Raw genomic sequence first — 17,917 nt, forward strand, 5'->3', positions numbered from 1 at the left:
AAACTTTGTTGCAAGATCATGCTGGCTTGCAGAATCTTAAAATCATGTTGCAATCGATTCATTCATGATTTCGTCATTATTGTTTATTAGTCAGGCTATCAATGGCATGTCCAGGCTGAGTAAATGCATATGTCGGTGTGAATATTCAGTAAACAGAATAACATTGTTTTGTTCAGTAAAACTGAGATGGAAATATTAAAATGTAATTCAACTCAAAAGTACAAGTACAGGTCCACTGTTCTCAAAGTTTGTGTTGCATAGTGGTTGACACTAGTCCAATTCAATAAATCTCTTCATCAAAGTAATTAACGTTAGTGAGTATGTTATTTAATAACTGGTGACACTGCGAACGCTATTAATAATGCAAGCCATTACAGCACCATCAGTGAGGATAAGGACGAAAGAAGCGATAATCAAAGACGAACGGGTCGGTTGTCAACACGTGCTCGGCCGCGTAAAGTATCCGCCCCCTCCGCCCTATCGTGACCCCGCCCCCTGTTGCCATTGGCTAAACGGGATGGTGCCTGGAGCACGCCCGGTGACGTCAGAGGCCTGGTTGAAGGGGAATAAATAGCGGCGCGGCTGCGGGTTACCGGCACCGTTTCAGCGGAGCAGCGGGCTACTGCGCAGTGAGCATCTGAGCGAGAGAAACACCGCAATCACTGCAAGTGCAACAGCCGCACAGCGAAGCTGCTGCACCTCTGAAATATAATACTATCGCTAAGGTGTCCTGTTTTACCCAAGCCGCCTCTATCCAGCACGTTGGGGGAAACAGATTTGCGAAAATGATGAACGGACAGATGAACGGTTTCCATAATTCCATCATCGAGGACAGCTTTTTGTTCACGTCGGAGTCTGTGGGAGAGGGACACCCAGGTAACGCCAGCTCCTTCCGGCAGCAGAGCACAGTGTTATTGATGGTGGAACCCGCTAGCTCGCTGGCTACGTGTGGCTGCTGTTTTAGCTCTTGCAAGGTCATACTAACGTTGTAGAGTTGAGTTTGGATTAGCTGCATGCATGAAACTGTCACTGCATCGGGATGATGGGTACAGTGCCACGGTGATCCAGCGCCATGAAGCCTGCTTGCTTGGCAAGAGAATTTTGGCAGGAAGGATGCACAAGCGCCGGGACTGTCCAATGCTGCGGCCTCCAGTTTGTCGCTCGCTGGTTAGTGCAGCTTTGGCAAATCCAAGCAGCTAGCCGGGTAGCTTGCAGAGAGACCGGAGTTTCTGCGGCTTGTATGCAGTAGGATGCACAGCTGGCTGGTGACGCGCTGTTGTTCACACTTGTTGTGTGTAAATTTCACTGCCTGCACGAACCGTAAGCCTGACTGCGCAGCTGTGTGACGGAGGCGCGAGCGCGAATCTCGCGCCCAGACTTTCCTTAGCGATCGCGTGACAGCTCGTGCGCGTGCGTTCCGGACGGTTGCAGACTCCTAATATTGTATTCTCCCAGCAGCTACCTTCCCAAACTTGCTTCACTGTGGAATCTAGTTGCTGTTAATGTAGCTACAATATTTTTAACCGGACAGATTAGACTCATTTAAAGATGAATGCTATGAATCTGTAAGTAGCCTGCAAGTTGGCCGAGACCTGCTTCACCATCATCTCGGATGCTCTTGTAATTGAACATTTAGACGTTGCGCATTAAGGCTTGCTGTCCCAGTCCCAGCTGCCTGCACTCTGAAACTGCAATTCCTGCATAGAGTTCCGTGGTTCCTGAAACTCACGCTTCTCTCCTCAGCGGTTGTAACTGCTCTCTCTGGTGTTTTTGACAGATAAAATCTGTGACCAGATCAGCGATGCTGTGCTCGATGCCCATCTGAAGCAGGACCCTGATGCCAAGGTGGCCTGTGGTGAGCGCCCCCTCCTGGTGGGCTGAAACCACCTCCTTCAGCTCTTTAGTGTTGTGATTGGCTGGGCTGTGTCACATGGCCGCCTTGGCCAGTAGTTGACTGTGGCGCTTTCGGTGTCAGTAATGGTGCAGACTCACTGAGGTGCACTGAGTGGGTCACCATTATCACTCACACACACACACACACACACACACACACACACACACACTCACACACACGCACGCACGCACACACACGCATGAACTCATGCACACACACGCACGCACGCACACACACGCATGAACTCATGCACACACACGCACATGCACTCACACACACATGCACTCACATGCACACACACACGCGCCTGCACTCACACACACAAGCATGCACTCACACGCGCACAGACACACACACGCATGCACTTACACACACACTCATATGCGCATGCACTCACACATGCATGCACTCACACACACATGCATGCACTCACGCACACACACACACACACACTCACACATGCATGCACTCACACACACATGCATGCACTCACACACACACACTGCCTCCTCAGACTGCAAGGGGTGCTGTAGGCCCCTGGGGAGGAGGTGATTAATGATGGCACTACGGCGTGTTTGAGAGATGGCCTCTGTTTAGCTGTACTGATCATGTGACTCTCTCGCTGTGCCATTCCACAGAGACGGTGGCTAAGACCGGGATGATCCTGCTGGTGGGAGAGGTGACATCACATGCCAACGTGGACTACCAGAGGGTTGTCCGAGAGACCATCAAACACATCGGCTACGACGACTCCTCCAAGGGTATTCCCTGCCGCTTCGTATCCTCAATCAGTCTCAGTGCACAGCCCGTCAGCATGCGGGGCGGGGGGCGTCCGGGTGGGGGGGTGGACGGGACCTATTTCAGTGCTGCTGTGTGATTTTAACTCATACCCCACATTTCTGCCCCAGGCTTTGACTATAAGACCTGCAATGTGCTGGTGGCCCTGGAGCAGCAGTCTCCTGACATCGCGCAGGGCGTCCACCTGGACCGTAACGAGGAGGACGTGGGTGCAGGGGACCAGGTGAGACGCGCTCAGCAGGTCTGTGTGCCAGGAGTCAACACCTGAGCTGCAGGTCTGAATGAATCTAGGATTGTACTGCCATGTGTGTTTGTGCATGTGTGTGTGTGAGCGCGTGCGCTCGTGTGTGTGTTGTTGATTGACCGTGTGCGCTGGCGCCCCCCGCAGGGCCTGATGTTCGGCTACGCCACGGATGAAACGGAGGAGTGCATGCCCCTGACCGTCATCCTCGCCCACAAACTCAACGCCAAGATGGCGGAACTGCGCCGTAACGGCACACTGCCCTGGCTGCGGCCCGACTCCAAGACCCAGGTGAGTCCTGCGTGCTCCCCCGAAACTCTCGCTGCCCTCCTCACCGCCCCTCTCACTCCCCCCCTCACCCCCCTCCCTCTCAGCTGAGTGCCTGTAGCGGTGAAATGTTGTTTCTCTGGTAGCTTGTGGCTCTGGCCGTTAGCAGGACTGGCTCAGAGTGAGATGTAGCTCTGTGAGAGCGGAGAGGGGTGGTGTTTTTCGGAGTCCGGCCAGTGACCCACCTCCCCCCCGCCCCCCAGGTGACGGTGCAGTACCGGCAGGAGCGCGGGGCCATGGTTCCGGTGCGGGTGCACACGGTGGTGGTGTCGGTCCAGCACGACGAGGACGTGTGTCTGGACGAGATGCGCGACACGCTGAAGGAGCGGGTGGTGAAGGAGGTGGTGCCTGGCGTTTACCTGGACGACGACACCATCTTCCACCTGCAGCCCAGCGGCCGCTTTGTCATTGGCGGCCCGCAAGGCGACGCTGGCCTCACCGGCCGTAAGATCATCGTGGACACGTACGGCGGCTGGGGCGCGCACGGCGGCGGGGCCTTCTCCGGGAAGGACTACACCAAGGTGGACCGCTCGGCCGCCTACGCCGCCCGCTGGGTGGCCAAGTCGCTGGTGAAGGCGGGACTCTGCCGCAGGGTTCTGGTGCAGGTAAGGAGGGGCCCCACGGCTCCCGTCACATATCGTTTGAGTTTTGGTAAACTGCCAGTGCTGTGCTTCTCTCTAATCACCGCCTTCACCTGCTCTGCCAGGTGTCCTACGCCATCGGAGTGGCCCACCCGCTCTCCATCTCCATCTTCCACTACGGGACGTCCCAGAAGAGCGAGCAGGAGCTGCTGGAAATCGTCCGGAGGAACTTTGACCTCAGACCGGGGGTCATCGTCAGGTAAAGCGCTGATTGCGTGGGACAGACTGCACGTGCTGCCCTGTGACTGGGAGGCGTTGGTTGCTGCATAGATTGCGTTTTGGTTGATTTGTGTGGTGGCTGTGGATTGGCTGCCTGAAGGGGCCTGGTGTTGGGAAAGCTGCTGATTGGCTGCTCTTGGCTCCTGTGTTTCAGGGATCTGGAGCTGAAGAAGCCCATCTACCAGCGGACCGCAGCGTATGGCCACTTTGGGCGGGATGGCTTCCCCTGGGAGGTGCCCAAAAAGCTGAAATACTAACTCAGCGGTGTACCCCTCCCCCTGTGGGTGTACCCTACAGAGAAGCCCACAGACAGGGACCACCCGCTCCTTAGACGCCCCCCCCCCGAAAGGTTCCTCACATACACACACACTCTGCTGTCCCCTCAGAAACCCGGCCCACAGTGTCCTCACCCCTCTCCGGGACCCAAAACGCAGGCCTCAGGCAGCAAGCAGGTGCCAAAGCACCCTCCTGTGGTCAGTCTGAGGGCCTGCGGGACCTCGCAGCAGTATCCCAGCAGGGAGACTCTAATTTCAGAATTGAAAGTCACATCAGGCCACAGAGTGGGAGGTACTAAAGCTCTCCTCTTCCTGTCCGGTCTGACTGCTGCTACTGCACCCCACTTCCTGTGAGGGGTTGCCTGACAGGTCAGTTTCATTTTGCTTAAATGATCACTAAAAATCCCTTTTGCACCAAAGTGCAAAGTCACGAAAAAGTGCTGTTGCCGTTGCTCTTGGTGGAGCTGTGGCTGCTCTGTGTAAAGGATGCTAATCCCACAGTCGTGGGTTTTTAAAACTTCCCTGACACCCCCCTGTCTGTGCTTTTCCTCTTTCCTCTGGTGGAGGGAATTGTGGTATATTTAGGGAAAAGGGTGTTTTTTTTTATTCATAATTACTATGCATTATAGGCTGCTGAGCAAGTCCTAAAAATCCATGGGCCCCTGCACAGGCCTGTTCTGACGTATTACAGAGAAGTCAGAAGCTGCTGTCCGGCTGGTCTGCCCTGCAGGGTGCTGTGCTTTTAATGGGTATTTATGGTCACTCTTTCAGAGGAAGTGATTCCACACTTCCAGACTTCCTTCAAAAGACAGTTTTTTGCATAAATGTTTTTTACACATTATTAGATGCACACATTCCCCTCCTCGGGTCATGATTGCAGGTGTAGCTACAGAGAAACCTGCTCCCAGCATGCACTGGGGGAAGGGGGTGGAGCTCCCATTACAGTACTGTAATCTGTTCTGGAACTGGGCGTGGTACAGAGAAGCTGCGGTTACAGGCAGGTTTCTGTCACACTTTATTTTCTAATGTTTTTTACTCTAAATGCTATAATATTTGTGTTTTGTTTCTGCTGTTCCACTCCCCTTGGTCCAAAGTGTGCTACAGCCACAGGGGGCGCTGGCTGTCTGGTGTTATCAGTGTTCTGATTGGCTGACTGGGTTGCTGTGTTGATCACACTTCCTTATGTATCCTGCCTGCCTGTATGGTGGGGAGAGGCGGCGTGTCCGGCGTTTCTCTGCCTCTCTCTCTGGGGCGGGTTTGTTCTGTTCAGGCTGGTTACTGTGAAAGTGCCTTTTCTCTTAACCCCGCCCCTTTCACAGTCTGTCCCTCCCTCCTCCTGCCTGTCAGACGTTTCAATAAAAGAAGTCTTTCCTGAAGCTGTCTCTCTCGCTGTTCTTTCACACTGAGGTTGTGTCCTCTGTCTGAGTGGTGTGAAATAAGCTGGTTATACTGACCTGCACATTCAGCAGAGCTCTCATCCTCCAACAGCAGCCCTGCACCCTGCACCCTGCACCCCATCCCATCACAGCCCTGCACCCTGCACCCTGCACCCCATCACAGCCCTGCATCCTGCACCCCATCCCATCACAGCCCTGCACCCTGCACCCCATCCCAGCCCCGCACCCTGCACCCTGCACCCCATCACAGCCCTGCACCCCATCACAGCCCTGCACCCTGCACCCCATCCCATCACAGCCCTGCACCCTGCACCCTGCACCCTGTACCCTGCACCCTGCACCCTGCACCCCATCACAGCCCTGCACCCTGCACCCCATCACAGCCCTGCACCCTGCACCCTGCACCCCATCACAGCCCTGCACCCTGTACCCTGCACCCTGCACCCCATCACAGCCCTGCACCCTGCACCCTGCACCCCATCACAGCCCTGCACCCTGTACCCTGCACCCTGCACCCCATCACAGCCCTGCACCCTGCACCCCATCACAGCCCTGCACCCTGCACCCCATCACAGCCCTGCACCCTGCACCCCATCACAGCCCTGCACCCTGCACCCTGCACCCCGCACCCTGCACCCTGCACCCCGCACCCTGCACCCCATCACAGCCCTGCACCCCGCACCCTGCACCCCACCCCATCCCAGCCCTGCACCCCACACCCAGCACCCTGCACCCCATCCCAGCTGGAGCTGAGGTTCAGACCCACAGTTGTGTGTCTCATAAACACATCACTATGCTTAAGAAACTGGGCTTCAAACCAAACAAGATTTTTCAGTAAAATATCCAGCTGTTTACAAGGGTGACATTTAAAACACCAGCTGTCCAGGAAAAGGATGATTTCTTATTACTATAGGTGGGGCTTGATCCTAAAGTGGGTGTGGCTATCATACTGTTGTTGAATCACTGACTCCAGGTTTTGCAGTGGAAGACTTGATTGGTTCCAACATGACGGTGATTGACCGCACATGGTAGGTCTGCCTGTCGTGGGGTTCGTGAAGCCTCATCTCTCCAATCAGAACCCGCTGTTATTGACTAGCATAGACAACACTCTTGCCCTGAGTCGCTGGAGCTAATTTTACTTTGGACAGGATTATGTAAGCGACTGTTTGTGCAGCGATCCGGACTGCACTCCTTGCTCACAGGCAGAGCAGGTGGGGACTTGACCCTGTATCCTCAAGACCGACTCCTCACCCAGCACGCTGCACTGAAGACCAGCTGTAAATCACAGCCCCTGCGGTACCTGGTCTCTGCTTTCTGCAACATTGCGCAACAGAAGTTACATTTTATTACAGGAGTTGCTCAACCTGATGCCACAAGCATTTTACAAGGTAAATGTTTCAGAAGATCCTGGAAAAATGACAACCTGCAAAATCAGATTTAAAGGGGACCTGAGGGATTTTTTTGTGAGATCGGTTGACTCCTATCAAAGATGGTGGGATGTTTTCGGTTTAGTCTTCCATGGCCTGCTAACTGATTGACATACATTTTGCAGATTTTTACACATGGATATGTAAAAAGAGTGTGGCCTATCCAGTTGTTCCAGGGTGCCCAAAAGGGAAAGTCTTTGCACCCTTGAGATGATCTGGAGGAGTGAGAGTTTCAGACAGATGCATGGATTTTTCTCCCTCCGGTGCCGTGCTGGGCTGCAGCCCAGGTGAACGGAATGCATGCGTACTTGGCCTGCAGGTGAATCCACTCTCCGCAGAGTCAGCTCAGACACGCATACCTGCGTTAGCTCTGATTCCATGCACTTATGTAAATAAAATATTTTGTGTTTTTAAAGATGGGCCACGGAGTGCTTCGCAGGTCACAGGTCACATGGGAGGTGGCTGATGAACAGCATATCAGTGCTCCCAGTGTGGCAGCTGCTGTCTCTAACTCATAAACAGCCTGCCCGAGATAGAGGTTCTGTAACACACGCACACACACACTGTGACAAACACACCCCATGCACACACACATACATTATTTATTCTGGTTCTACCATGTCAGTGTCAGCTGCAGATGTCTCAGTGTCCTCTCAGTGGTCATGGCAGGCCAGTCACACAGTGGGATGGTGCTGATGGTGCAGGGCTTTGGTGCCCTGGGGTCTGACCGGAGAGCTTGTGTTTTTGGGGTTCAGCTGATTCTGTGGGAGCAGGATGCTGTCTCTCCTGCGTCTGTATGGTTGCATAATGCCTCACGTGAGCGTGTGTGTGTGTGAGAGAGAGAGGGCCTGGTGCCAGCCAATCGCAAAAGGGTGAAATTCAAGGAGCTGGAGGATCTGGCTTTGGAATGCATGGGACTGTGTACAATTTTTTTTACCTCTCTTATTCATAACAAATATCACATGAGGTACAGACAGAGAGGAGGGGAGTGACTGAGCTCCACCAATCAGATGACAGAGAACTCCCCAAAAAGGGCTTGTGTAACAGACGGGATGGTGAGGCCGGAGGCTGTGTCTTTTGGCCTCCAGCCTGATGAAGATGGAGCTCATCTTCTTTACTGAGGTGTGCAGCAGATGTGAAGTCCCGGGTGCTGGACACTGCGTGGAACATCACTGTGTAAATATTTCACAGCATGCGTGACATGCCCATATGAAAATGAAATGTACTGTAGTAAATTGTTGTTCAGCCCAATAATATATTGCAAATATATAAATATAAAATATATTTGCTCCAAAGCATGAATATATATAACAAAATGGCAATCGAAGCGTGTATCTTGTACGAAGCGTGTAGCAATTGACGAGGCAGTCACTGTATTTTGTTTCATGTCTAAAGCGTCTGCTGAGTAGTAATCATTCGCTCTGTCGGATTCAGAGGTGGTCTGGCGACATAGTGCGCAGCGTGATGTTTGGGGTCGTCTGCGAGCAATCAAAGAAAAAGCCTGGGTATTTTAAATTTTGATATTCATGTTTTGACGTGGTGTTTAATGTTTTAGTTATTTTACAAAAACGGCTGTGTAATAGTGTGCGTAATTACGTGGTTTGGTACTGCAGTGTGCTAAAAGTAACCTCTGTGTTTTTAACAGATCTTGTCACGATTTTAATTTGTATCTTATTTTAATTGAGTCTTTTATCTTTGAAAGTGAATCTGGCTTGTTGAAATGGTAACAGCGCCTCCTAAAGGCAATTCCTTATTCTGTTGCAAAAGCTACAACTCCATTGTCTTTTAAATAATGTTTTTTTTCACTGCTTTGTACTGTACCAGCGATTGGTGTGTGATTCGCAGCTGGGAACCCTCGACTCCTTGCGATAATCGCCGCATAAAGTTAGGACCTCCGCCGTATCCAAAGGCGGGTGGCTCAATTCCATTCTGTCTTAATGAATTAATGTACTTTTATGTGCTATTTATTATTTATTATAAATTACAAAGTACTGAGGACTGAATCATGGGCAGCTTTCCGCTGTTATCTTCACAACACCATGTTGTCATGCAGAGATTTCATCATACAGTTGAAGCCTTGAAGCCTAAATCGTCTGCTTTAGATTACCAGCCTCTGAACAGTAAACACTGCCCCCCAGTGGACTGATAATGGCAACACCTATTATGTCTGCATGCGCGCCTTTGCTTTAGTAGGGACGGTGCACCTGTGGGCGACACCTGCGTGGACAGCGGGGGAGGGGGGGGGGGGGGGGGGAGTTAAAGATTCACACTGATCCAGGAGATATGATGTATGAAATTCTGTGAACGTGTGTTCGTGAAAGACCAGACCGTGGCCTGTGTCCTTTTTGAGGTGTTATATTTAACACAAAATGATAATGAATTTCAGAACAGCCTGTTCGGCCTCAGCTGTTTATTCCTGCTCTGACTGTGAGATCATTTTCAGGTTTCTGAAATACATGTATGTGTTGTTATGATGTGATTGTACAGGGGAAAATGTCAATTCTTTCACTGGGATGACGTTTAAGACAAAAGTGTTTTTGACTGACATTATTTCCCATAAAAATCATTCTTCTTATGATTTTTATACAAATCAGTCACAAATCAGTTTTATTTCAGTCTTTTTATTCATGCTAAAAGAAGTGGCAGTCAAAAGATTTCCAAATTTGATTCCAATATTTAACTTAAAAAAAAACAAAAGTCTGATAAACACATCCATGCTGTAAATATATGTGATGCTCCTGATATAATGGATCTACTCTGTCTTCAGGAAGCATGTAAGGCAAATTTAATTGTTGCTTGACCCTGAATTCAGTGGGTTACCCCATCTATGGTGCTGGAGTTTCCTGAGTAAAAGTGCGTGTTTTATCTTATCTAGAGGAAGCCACTGGCTCAATGTTGGCATTCAATGGGCTTTTCTTTGCTTGAGATAATAGGGAAAATGAATGTGCTCCGTGCAGTTCCCGTTACTGCTGCTGTTTCAGTGTGTGGTGGGTGGCCTGAGCAATAAGAAAAATATCAGCTTTGATTAAAAAATCAAATACAATTACAAAAGCACCATGGAATAGTGCAAATTGTACAATCTGTGCAAATAGCAAAGCAGATATTGGCGTTTCTCCATTATTGATATAAGATATGCGTTTGATAAGCAATGTTAGTGAAGCTGGAATCATGTGCAGGAATCCTGAGAAGTCATCATTGGTGGCAAACGTCTCATGTGCAGTCTTCATTCACGGCCGGTGACCTGGGGGTGAAATACATATTTATATCCTCTGTCATGTGTGAGTGTGTGTGTGTGTGGCAGTGAGAAAGAGAGAGAGAAATTGTTCTAAAGTGCACTGTGAGCATTGTGTGTCAGTTTTTAAAAGTTTGTGTAAAATCTAATAAGCAAAGCAACACCATAACTAATTACAGCATTTCAATTATTACACATCTTTAGAGAATCCTGGCATGAGGAGAGATGAGGGTCAGCTGATATCCGCAGTATCACTCAAATCCTATGCAGTGTCGGAAGTCAATATTTGTTCAGTATCAGATTAATATTTACCACATTCATGAACATTTTCAGTGACTGCTATACTGTAGCCCAGAGTGGTGCTGAGATACACTGTGAAGAAACCCTACAGGTGTATGTTGATTGGGTTGTTTACCATCCAATCAGTGGGCTGGCCTGGTGCTCAGGGGGCGGGGCTTACTTCCACAGGTACTCCTGGCAGAAGGACACAGACTGTAGGAAGAAGATAAACACATGGGGTCTGAGCGGAGCTTTCAGCAGACAGGGGGGTCTGAGCGGAGCGTTCAGCAGACGGGGGGGTCTGAGCGGAGCGTTCAGCAGACGGGGGGGTCTGAGCGGATCTTTCAGCAGACGGGGGGGTCTGAGCGGAGCTTTCAGCAGACGGGGGGGTCTGAGCGGAGCTTTCAGCAGACGGGGGGGTCTGAGCGGAGTGTTCAGCAGACGGGGGGGTCTGAGCGGAGCGTTCAGCAGACAGGGTGGGGGGGGGGGGGATTCGCTGGTCAGCGAGCCGCTGCACCCGGAGCCGGGGGCGGGGACTGGGAGGGGGTGTGGCCACGGCGTGCTGGACTCACGTTACACTCCTTTGCCGTCTCCATGTCCTTGCAGGTGTAAATCCTGCCCTTACTGCAGGCGTGCCCACCCTCTCCAGCCTCCCTGTCCCTGGCACACAGGAGCGCCCCCTACAGACCAGGGAAACAGAGCGCTTAAAGTGTGTCACCTACAGGCCACAGCACTCTCTGACAGGCCAGAGCTGCTGATATCACACAGAGGGGACAGAGCTTACAGAGTTTACAATCACATTTCAGTCCTTAAAGGGGCACTTCATGTAATTTATGGATACGGACGTCTTCCTAATGCATAAAGGATGATGATGATGATAATAATAATAATAATAATAATAATAATAATAATGGGTTAATGTAGATGTTAGGTACCTTAGTACTATCTGTATATGGGGTTACTAGGCTAAATCTCTGAGCTCTCCCCAGCGTGGACCAGGCCGGTTGTGGGGCGGATTCTGGAGTCTGTAGGTTCTGCAGTGTTAAGCTGGCGTATACTGTATTACGTCTCTGTGTTCAGTGTGAGCTCAGCAGCTCCTGTTCTGTAAATACTGTAGTGTTGGGTCACTGTGTTCAGTGTGAGCTCAGCAGCTCCTGTTCTGTAAATACTGCAGTGTTGGGTCACTGTGTTCAGTGTGAGCTCAGCAGCTCCTGTTCTGTAAATACTGCAGTGTTGGGTCACTGTGTTATGTGTGAGTGGACGCAGCTCTCTGTACCTGACACACATCCAGCACAGCCCCTGGTTTACCCAGAATCCTCTGCAGAGTAGGCCCGTGGCGCTGGGTGAAGGTGTCACACTGAAATCAGAAAAAAGAAATACGTAAAACCAGCTCTGTCTCCTGGGGAGGTCAGAGGTCAGAGGTCAGGGAGAAGAGGAAGTCCATCAAACAGCACACAAAACTACAAAAACACATCACATCACAACATACCAATCACCACCACATCCAACTTCAACGCATCACAACATACAAAATCATGCTACACCCAACAACAACCCATCACTCCACTCTCCCTGGGAGGGGGTGGGCGGGGTTGGTGTAGGAGAAGGCAGGGTAGGATGGTATAGGGGCAGGGCTCACCTCAGGGATGGCACTAGGATGCAGGTCACAGACGGACTTCAGAAAAGAGGAGGTCTGATGCTCTGTGGCGTTGGAACCCAGGTGGAACCGGGCCAGAATCTCCAGGGTCTGACATGCGTCACAGTCTGAAAGAGGGAGGGAGGAGAAGAGAGGGGGAAGGGAGGGAGAGATGAACCTACAGATCACCTCAGGTTTAAAGAAAAGGATGAAGGAGAAAGTGAAGAACCAACTGCAGCTGGAAACTGTCACAGGACCTGGAGGAGAGGAGGAGGAGCTGCAACAGGGCTGTACCTGTGCCGGGGTTCTCCTGGGAGGAACAGATCTGAAGCAGGGAGCACACCTTCTCTGGAGTGGCCCAGGACAGCAGGAACCCCATCACCTGTCGGACGTACTTATCCACCAGGGTGTGGCACTGGTCCTTCATCTTACCCGGCAGCAAGCAACACCCCTGGCCCAGGAAGTGTACTATGGCATCCTGTGAGGGATACACAGACAAGGGGAGGGGAGAGGAGGTAACAGAACCTGTGTGTGTGTGTGTGTGTGAGACAGAGAGTTTGTGTGTGTGTGTGCATGTGTGTGTGGGTGTATGTGTGTGTGAGAGAGAGTGTGTGTGTCTGTGAGATTGTGTGTTTGTGTGAGAGATTGTGTGTGTGTGTGTGTCTGTGAGATTGTGTGTGTGTGTGTGTGTGTGTGTGTGCGTGTGTGTGTCTGTGAGATTGTGTGTGTGTGTGTGTGTGTGTGTGTGTGAGAATGTGTGTGTGTGTGTGTGTGTGTGTGTGTGTGAGAGAGATTGTGTGTGTGTGTGTGTGTGTGTGTGTGAGATTGTATGTGTGTGTGAGATTGTGTGTGTGTGTGTGTGTGTGTGAGATTGTGTGTGTGTGAGAGATTGTGTGTGTGTGTGTGTGTGTGAGATTGTATGTGTGTGTGAGATTGTGTGTGTGTGTGTGTGTGTGAGATTGTGTGTGTGTGAGAGATTGTGTGAGATTGTGTGTGTGAGATTGTGTGTGTGTGTGTGTGAGATTGTGTGTGTGTGTGTGTGTGTGTGTGTGAGATTGTATGTGTGTGTGTGATTGTGTGTGTGTGTGAGATTGTGTGTGTGTGTGTGTGAGATTGTATGTGTGTGTGAGATTGTGTGTGTGTGTATGTGATTGTGTGTGTGTGTGTGTGATTGTGTGTGTGTGTGAGATTGTGTGTGTGTGTGTGAGATTGTGTGTGTGTGTGTGTGTGTGAGAGATTGTGTGTGTGTGTGTGTGTGTGAGATTGTGTGTGTGTGTACCTCAGTATTGGGCATCAGGCTCTCCACGCCCTTGATGAGATACAGACAGAAGGTGCACTGCACAGAGGACTGCACCTGGGCCAGCAAAGAGAGAGTGAGACGGACGGACGGACAGACGGACACACACACACACACACACACACTCACTCACACGCAAACACACACTCACACACACACCCACACACACACACACTCACACGCAAACACACACTCACACACACACAGATGCAAACACTCTTACCTCTGTCATAGTGCCTGCCCCAGGCAATATACGGGCCTCTGCGAAATAATTGGTCAGCAGTTCCAGCTCCTTGCCTTGTGATTGGCTGTGGCACAGGCCCAGAAGTGTACATATCTGACCTGGCTTCTGCAGAGAGTAAGTGGTGTTACTGGAGATCTCACTACAGATCGTTTACTGCCTTAATCCATGCAAACCTTGGGAGTGATTACAGAAAGAGAGAATATACAGCACACTACAGACAGCAGCCTAATGCCGGGCCGTCATTTAGGAGCCCTTTCACTCCATTTCACAATCACAGGCTGTATAGCCCTCTGTGTTACTGTGTTTCACCCAATACATGACTGAATAATCCTCACATTTTTATATTCGATATATTTATATTTATTTATAATATTTACAAAATTATAAATTATTATAATAGTGTTTATTAATAACATTAATATTATGTATACCGTTTATATTTAATATTTCATGGTAATAACATAACACTGAACATGCAATGTACTCTACTCATTGCTGAAATTGCATTGTTAAATACTCAGTGCTGAACATTTAGTGTTGAATACTGAGTGTAGCTTGTGTAGTGCTGAATATGCAGTGTTAAATGTGCTGAGTGCTCTCTCTCTCAGTGTTGGGACACCCACAATGAATCCAGTCAGGAACTGAATGGCCATGGGCAGGTACTTGGAAACCTGGTCCCGGCAGAGGTTCTGAGTTTGGGTGCCAGGCAAACGGCTGCACACTTCGTCCAGCATCTCCTTGATCTTCTCCTGGAGGGAGGGGCGTATAGTTTATTTAACTACAGTGGGATTAGTTAACTCGTCTGGCTTGAGATATCTTTAAATGATGGCAAAACAAAAATCAGGGAGACGTGAGGTGAGATACTGTGCATACACAGGTCGGAGGTCGGATTCACACAGTTTCAGGGAGACGTGGTGAAAGGTGCTGTGGTTAGGCTGTGGCAGTTTCACTTCTGTTTTTTCATTCTCTGAAATGGGAAGTCACTGTCCAGAGCTACATTTCTAGCAACATCCGCTTAGCAAAATTAACTTTATCAAACCATCAGTGCACCTGTTTCACTCAAAACTGCTCAGCTGTTTACTAGAAAAAAAGTTCTGTGTTCTCCATTGTCAACATGAAAGATTCCTTTCAGAATCAGAATCAGAATCAGAATCAGACTCTATTGGCCGAGTACTACAGATATACAGAATCAGAATCAGACTCTATCTTGTACAGATATAAGGACTTTGACTCCGGTTCCAGTGTCTCTCATAGTGTTTAAATAGAACATCAAAGTGGCAACAACAAATACCAAACAACAATAGTGTTACAACACAACAGTAGTGTTACAACAAAGTAGTGTTGCAACAACAGTGGTGTTACAGAAGCAACAGCAGTGTTACAACAATTCCACTTAAACAGGGCGGCAGTGTAGAATAGTGGTTAAGGAGCAGGACTCGTTGCCGGTTCAATCCCCGCTGGGACACTGCTGCTGTACCCTTGGGCAAGGTACTTAACCCACAGTTGCCTCAGTAAATATCCAGCTGTATAAATGGATAACATTGTAAAGAACTGTAACCTATGTAAGTCGCTTTGGATAAAAGCGTCTGCTAAATGAATAAATGTAAATGTAAACAGTGCATACCATACTTTGATAAGTACATCTTTGAAGCTGTTAGCAACCCTTAAATCAGATAATTTAATGACCATTTTAAACTAATGTCATTTGAACATGCAAAATGCAATGAAACACGAGATGTCTGCCAGATCATGCAGATTTACGCTGTACAGAATCAGGAAAAACAGGCCCTGCCTATCTGAGTATGCTGCACAGCTCCTTGTTCAGGCTCTTGTCATCTCAAGACTGGACCACTGCAATGCTCTCCTGGCTGACCTACCTACATGAACCATTAAGCCTCTGCAGGTGATACAAAATGCAGCTGTGTGTCTGGGTTTGAACCAGCTGAAAAGGGCTCATGTTACACTTCTTTTTGTCTCACTCCACTGGTTCCCTGTAGCTGCCCGCATCAAGGTCAAGGCCTAGATGCTCGCATACAGGGTGACCAACAAAACCGCACCTAAGTACCTAAGTCACTGCTGCAACCCTGTGTTCCCTCCCGACCGCTACGCTCTGCTAACGAATGGCTTCCGGTGGTCCTGTCGCATCGCGGCACAAAATCGCAATCCAGAATTTTCTCTTTCGTTGTCCCTTGATGGTGGAATGAACTTGAAGACAAAGCATTTTCTTATGTCTTAATCTTTGTTCTCCTTAAAAAAATCAAATCTATCATTTCATGCACTTGTATTTCTGCAGCTAGCTTGTACCTTGTCTGGCCAACAGTTGAAATTTGGTCATGTAGTGCTTCTAATATTGTTGACTCCTTATATGGCTTTTTGCTTGTGATGTACTCTGCCTCACTTGTAAGTTGCTTTGGATAAAAGCATCTGCCAAATAAATAAATGTAAATGTAAATGTAAAATACCTTAGGTTTAATGAAGCACTCACCTGGGTGTCCGCATTGGAGAGCATGTCCACGAAAAGCTCCAAGATCTGGGTGCAGTCCTTGCAGCTGTCCAGAGCCTGCGGACGGAGGAGATCAGCTCATTTCCGCGGCGCCGGGAAAAGTCACACTCTTCTATTTCACTGAATGTGAGAGGCGAATTTCCACGACGCAGTGCAGCCCAGCATGAACGCTGGTTGCATGTCCGCATCAGAGAAAACCGCACATAATGTTCATTATATTATTTTATTGTGTGTGTGAAGAAAAGATTCATGAGCAAAGGTGGGCGCAGAAACTCACCTCCGACACAACGCTCCTGTCCCACGTTCTCTGGCCGCGCTGCGCATCCAGGACCCGCGCGTGCGCTGCGGAGGTGCAGAGAGCAGGCGCGTAAAACTGCGCAGGCGAGCAGCCGAACTGCGATCGCATCACTCTCTCAGAAGCAACAGCCTTTACCTTCAGTGGAATCTCTCACTTTCGTGCCTTTCGATGCTTTCACCGCAGTCATTCACAGCGATTTCGGAAATATAGTATATCATATGTGTTTGCATTTGGGATATTTTATGTAATTCAAAGCAGTGACAACGGAATTAAAATCATTATTAATAATATTAAAATTATTAATAATAATAATAATAAACCCATATTAAATCGATTTCAGCTTGTGAAATGTAGGGGAATTCGTAAAATTAAATAAGAAACTTTTTATGAACGTGATTGATTTATTAGATATTGGTATCAGAAAGTCACACTTTCACGTTCATTCTTAAAAGCATTTGATAGTTGCACCGGAAAGTGCTCTGAGATTCGCGATTATGAATATGGGAAGGATATTTTATATTTACATGTTCTCATTTCTTATTCACATTTATCATTTATATTTTGACATTTTGTCATTTGTCTCATCCAGAGCCACTTCCAAGACTTTGTATACGATAAGGATAGGTATTTGACAGATATTCAAATATTCAGGTATTCAGACTGCTTATAAAAGACATCTGCCTGACATGGATTTATTGAAAATTGTTTTAATATAATTAATGGACTTAAAGCAGCAAATGATTTCATATTTGGTAAAGCCATAGACATTCAAAAGGGTCTTACCTGCGCTTTGGGAGGCGAGGAAAAGCAAGATCGCAAATCTGAAGGCAGCCATCGTACCCCACTCTTCAAAAACCCAAATCTGATCTGATCTGGGACCACTGACGAACCCCAAGGTATATTGGAAAAAGGAGGCGCTATCAAATAAAGACGAGCCAATCACAGCACCTGGGGGCGGGGCGGCTGCGAAGGGTGAGTTTCATCCCTAATTGCTCGCTGGCACTACATCATATCCTGTGACGTGTTCAGTTCAATGCATTTACACTTTGTGTCTTAAAAGAGGCTCTTGCCCAAGGAACGTAGAAGATATGCGTTTATTTAACGTCTTACATCCAGCACGAATCTTCAATAACGACCCGCTGACTTCAATCTACTGTCTGCTAAATGGCAAAATGTAAACGTCCTGAAGATGAATTATCATTTAGCGTT

General features: G+C 48.9%; 2 protein-coding genes across 2 annotated transcripts; one reads left to right on the forward strand and one right to left on the reverse strand.

Annotated features, from left to right (window-relative positions):
- The first annotated feature begins 579 nt into the window (after positions 1 to 579).
- On the forward strand, positions 580 to 5,726 carry LOC118778200 (S-adenosylmethionine synthase-like). Its single transcript, XM_036529611.1, has 8 exons — positions 580 to 876; positions 1,778 to 1,855; positions 2,533 to 2,655; positions 2,803 to 2,915; positions 3,081 to 3,224; positions 3,464 to 3,865; positions 3,967 to 4,100; positions 4,275 to 5,726. Exons 1-8 carry the CDS (start codon positions 786 to 788, stop codon positions 4,375 to 4,377), a joined length of 1,188 nt encoding a protein of 395 aa, XP_036385504.1. The 5' UTR covers positions 580 to 785; the 3' UTR covers positions 4,378 to 5,726.
- A 4,195-nt stretch (positions 5,727 to 9,921) lies between these two features.
- Positions 9,922 to 17,560, reverse strand: LOC118778514 (prosaposin-like). The gene is made up of 12 exons (XM_036530067.1): positions 17,492 to 17,560; positions 16,688 to 16,752; positions 16,393 to 16,467; positions 14,531 to 14,656; positions 13,887 to 14,012; positions 13,646 to 13,720; positions 12,661 to 12,844; positions 12,370 to 12,494; positions 12,007 to 12,087; positions 11,303 to 11,410; positions 10,867 to 10,943; positions 9,922 to 10,460 (listed from the first exon to the last, which is right to left on the reverse strand). The coding sequence occupies exons 1-11, from the start codon at positions 17,541 to 17,543 to the stop codon at positions 10,908 to 10,910; spliced, it is 1,053 nt and encodes a 350-aa protein (XP_036385960.1). The 5' UTR covers positions 17,544 to 17,560; the 3' UTR covers positions 9,922 to 10,460; positions 10,867 to 10,907.
- Positions 17,561 to 17,917: the final 357 nt, after the last annotated feature.

The sequence above is a fragment of the Megalops cyprinoides genome, chromosome 5 (assembly GCF_013368585.1).
Source record: "Megalops cyprinoides isolate fMegCyp1 chromosome 5, fMegCyp1.pri, whole genome shotgun sequence".
Taxonomy (NCBI): Eukaryota; Metazoa; Chordata; class Actinopteri; order Elopiformes; family Megalopidae; genus Megalops; species Megalops cyprinoides.

What these genes read in the sequence shown, in the direction of transcription:
- LOC118778200 (XM_036529611.1), top strand. Translation starts at nt 786, where the DNA reads ATGATGAACGGACAGATGAACGGTTTCCATAATTCCATCATCGAGGAC. An exon ending in CTACGACGACTCCTCCAAGG is followed by an intron (nt 2,656 to 2,802) that starts GTATTCCCTGCC and finishes TTTCTGCCCCAG; the next exon opens with GCTTTGACTATAAGACCTGC. An exon ending in AGACCGGGGGTCATCGTCAG is followed by an intron (nt 4,101 to 4,274) that starts GTAAAGCGCTGA and finishes CCTGTGTTTCAG; the next exon opens with GGATCTGGAGCTGAAGAAGC.
- LOC118778514 (XM_036530067.1), bottom strand. Translation starts at nt 17,543, where the DNA reads ATGGCTGCCTTCAGATTTGCGATCTTGCTTTTCCTCGCCTCCCAAAGC. An exon ending in GGGCAGGCACTATGACAGAG is followed by an intron (nt 13,721 to 13,886) that starts GTAAGAGTGTTT and finishes TTGCTGGCCCAG; the next exon opens with GTGCAGTCCTCTGTGCAGTG. An exon ending in CTGTGCTGGATGTGTGTCAG is followed by an intron (nt 11,411 to 12,006) that starts GTACAGAGAGCT and finishes CCTGGTCTGTAG; the next exon opens with GGGGCGCTCCTGTGTGCCAG.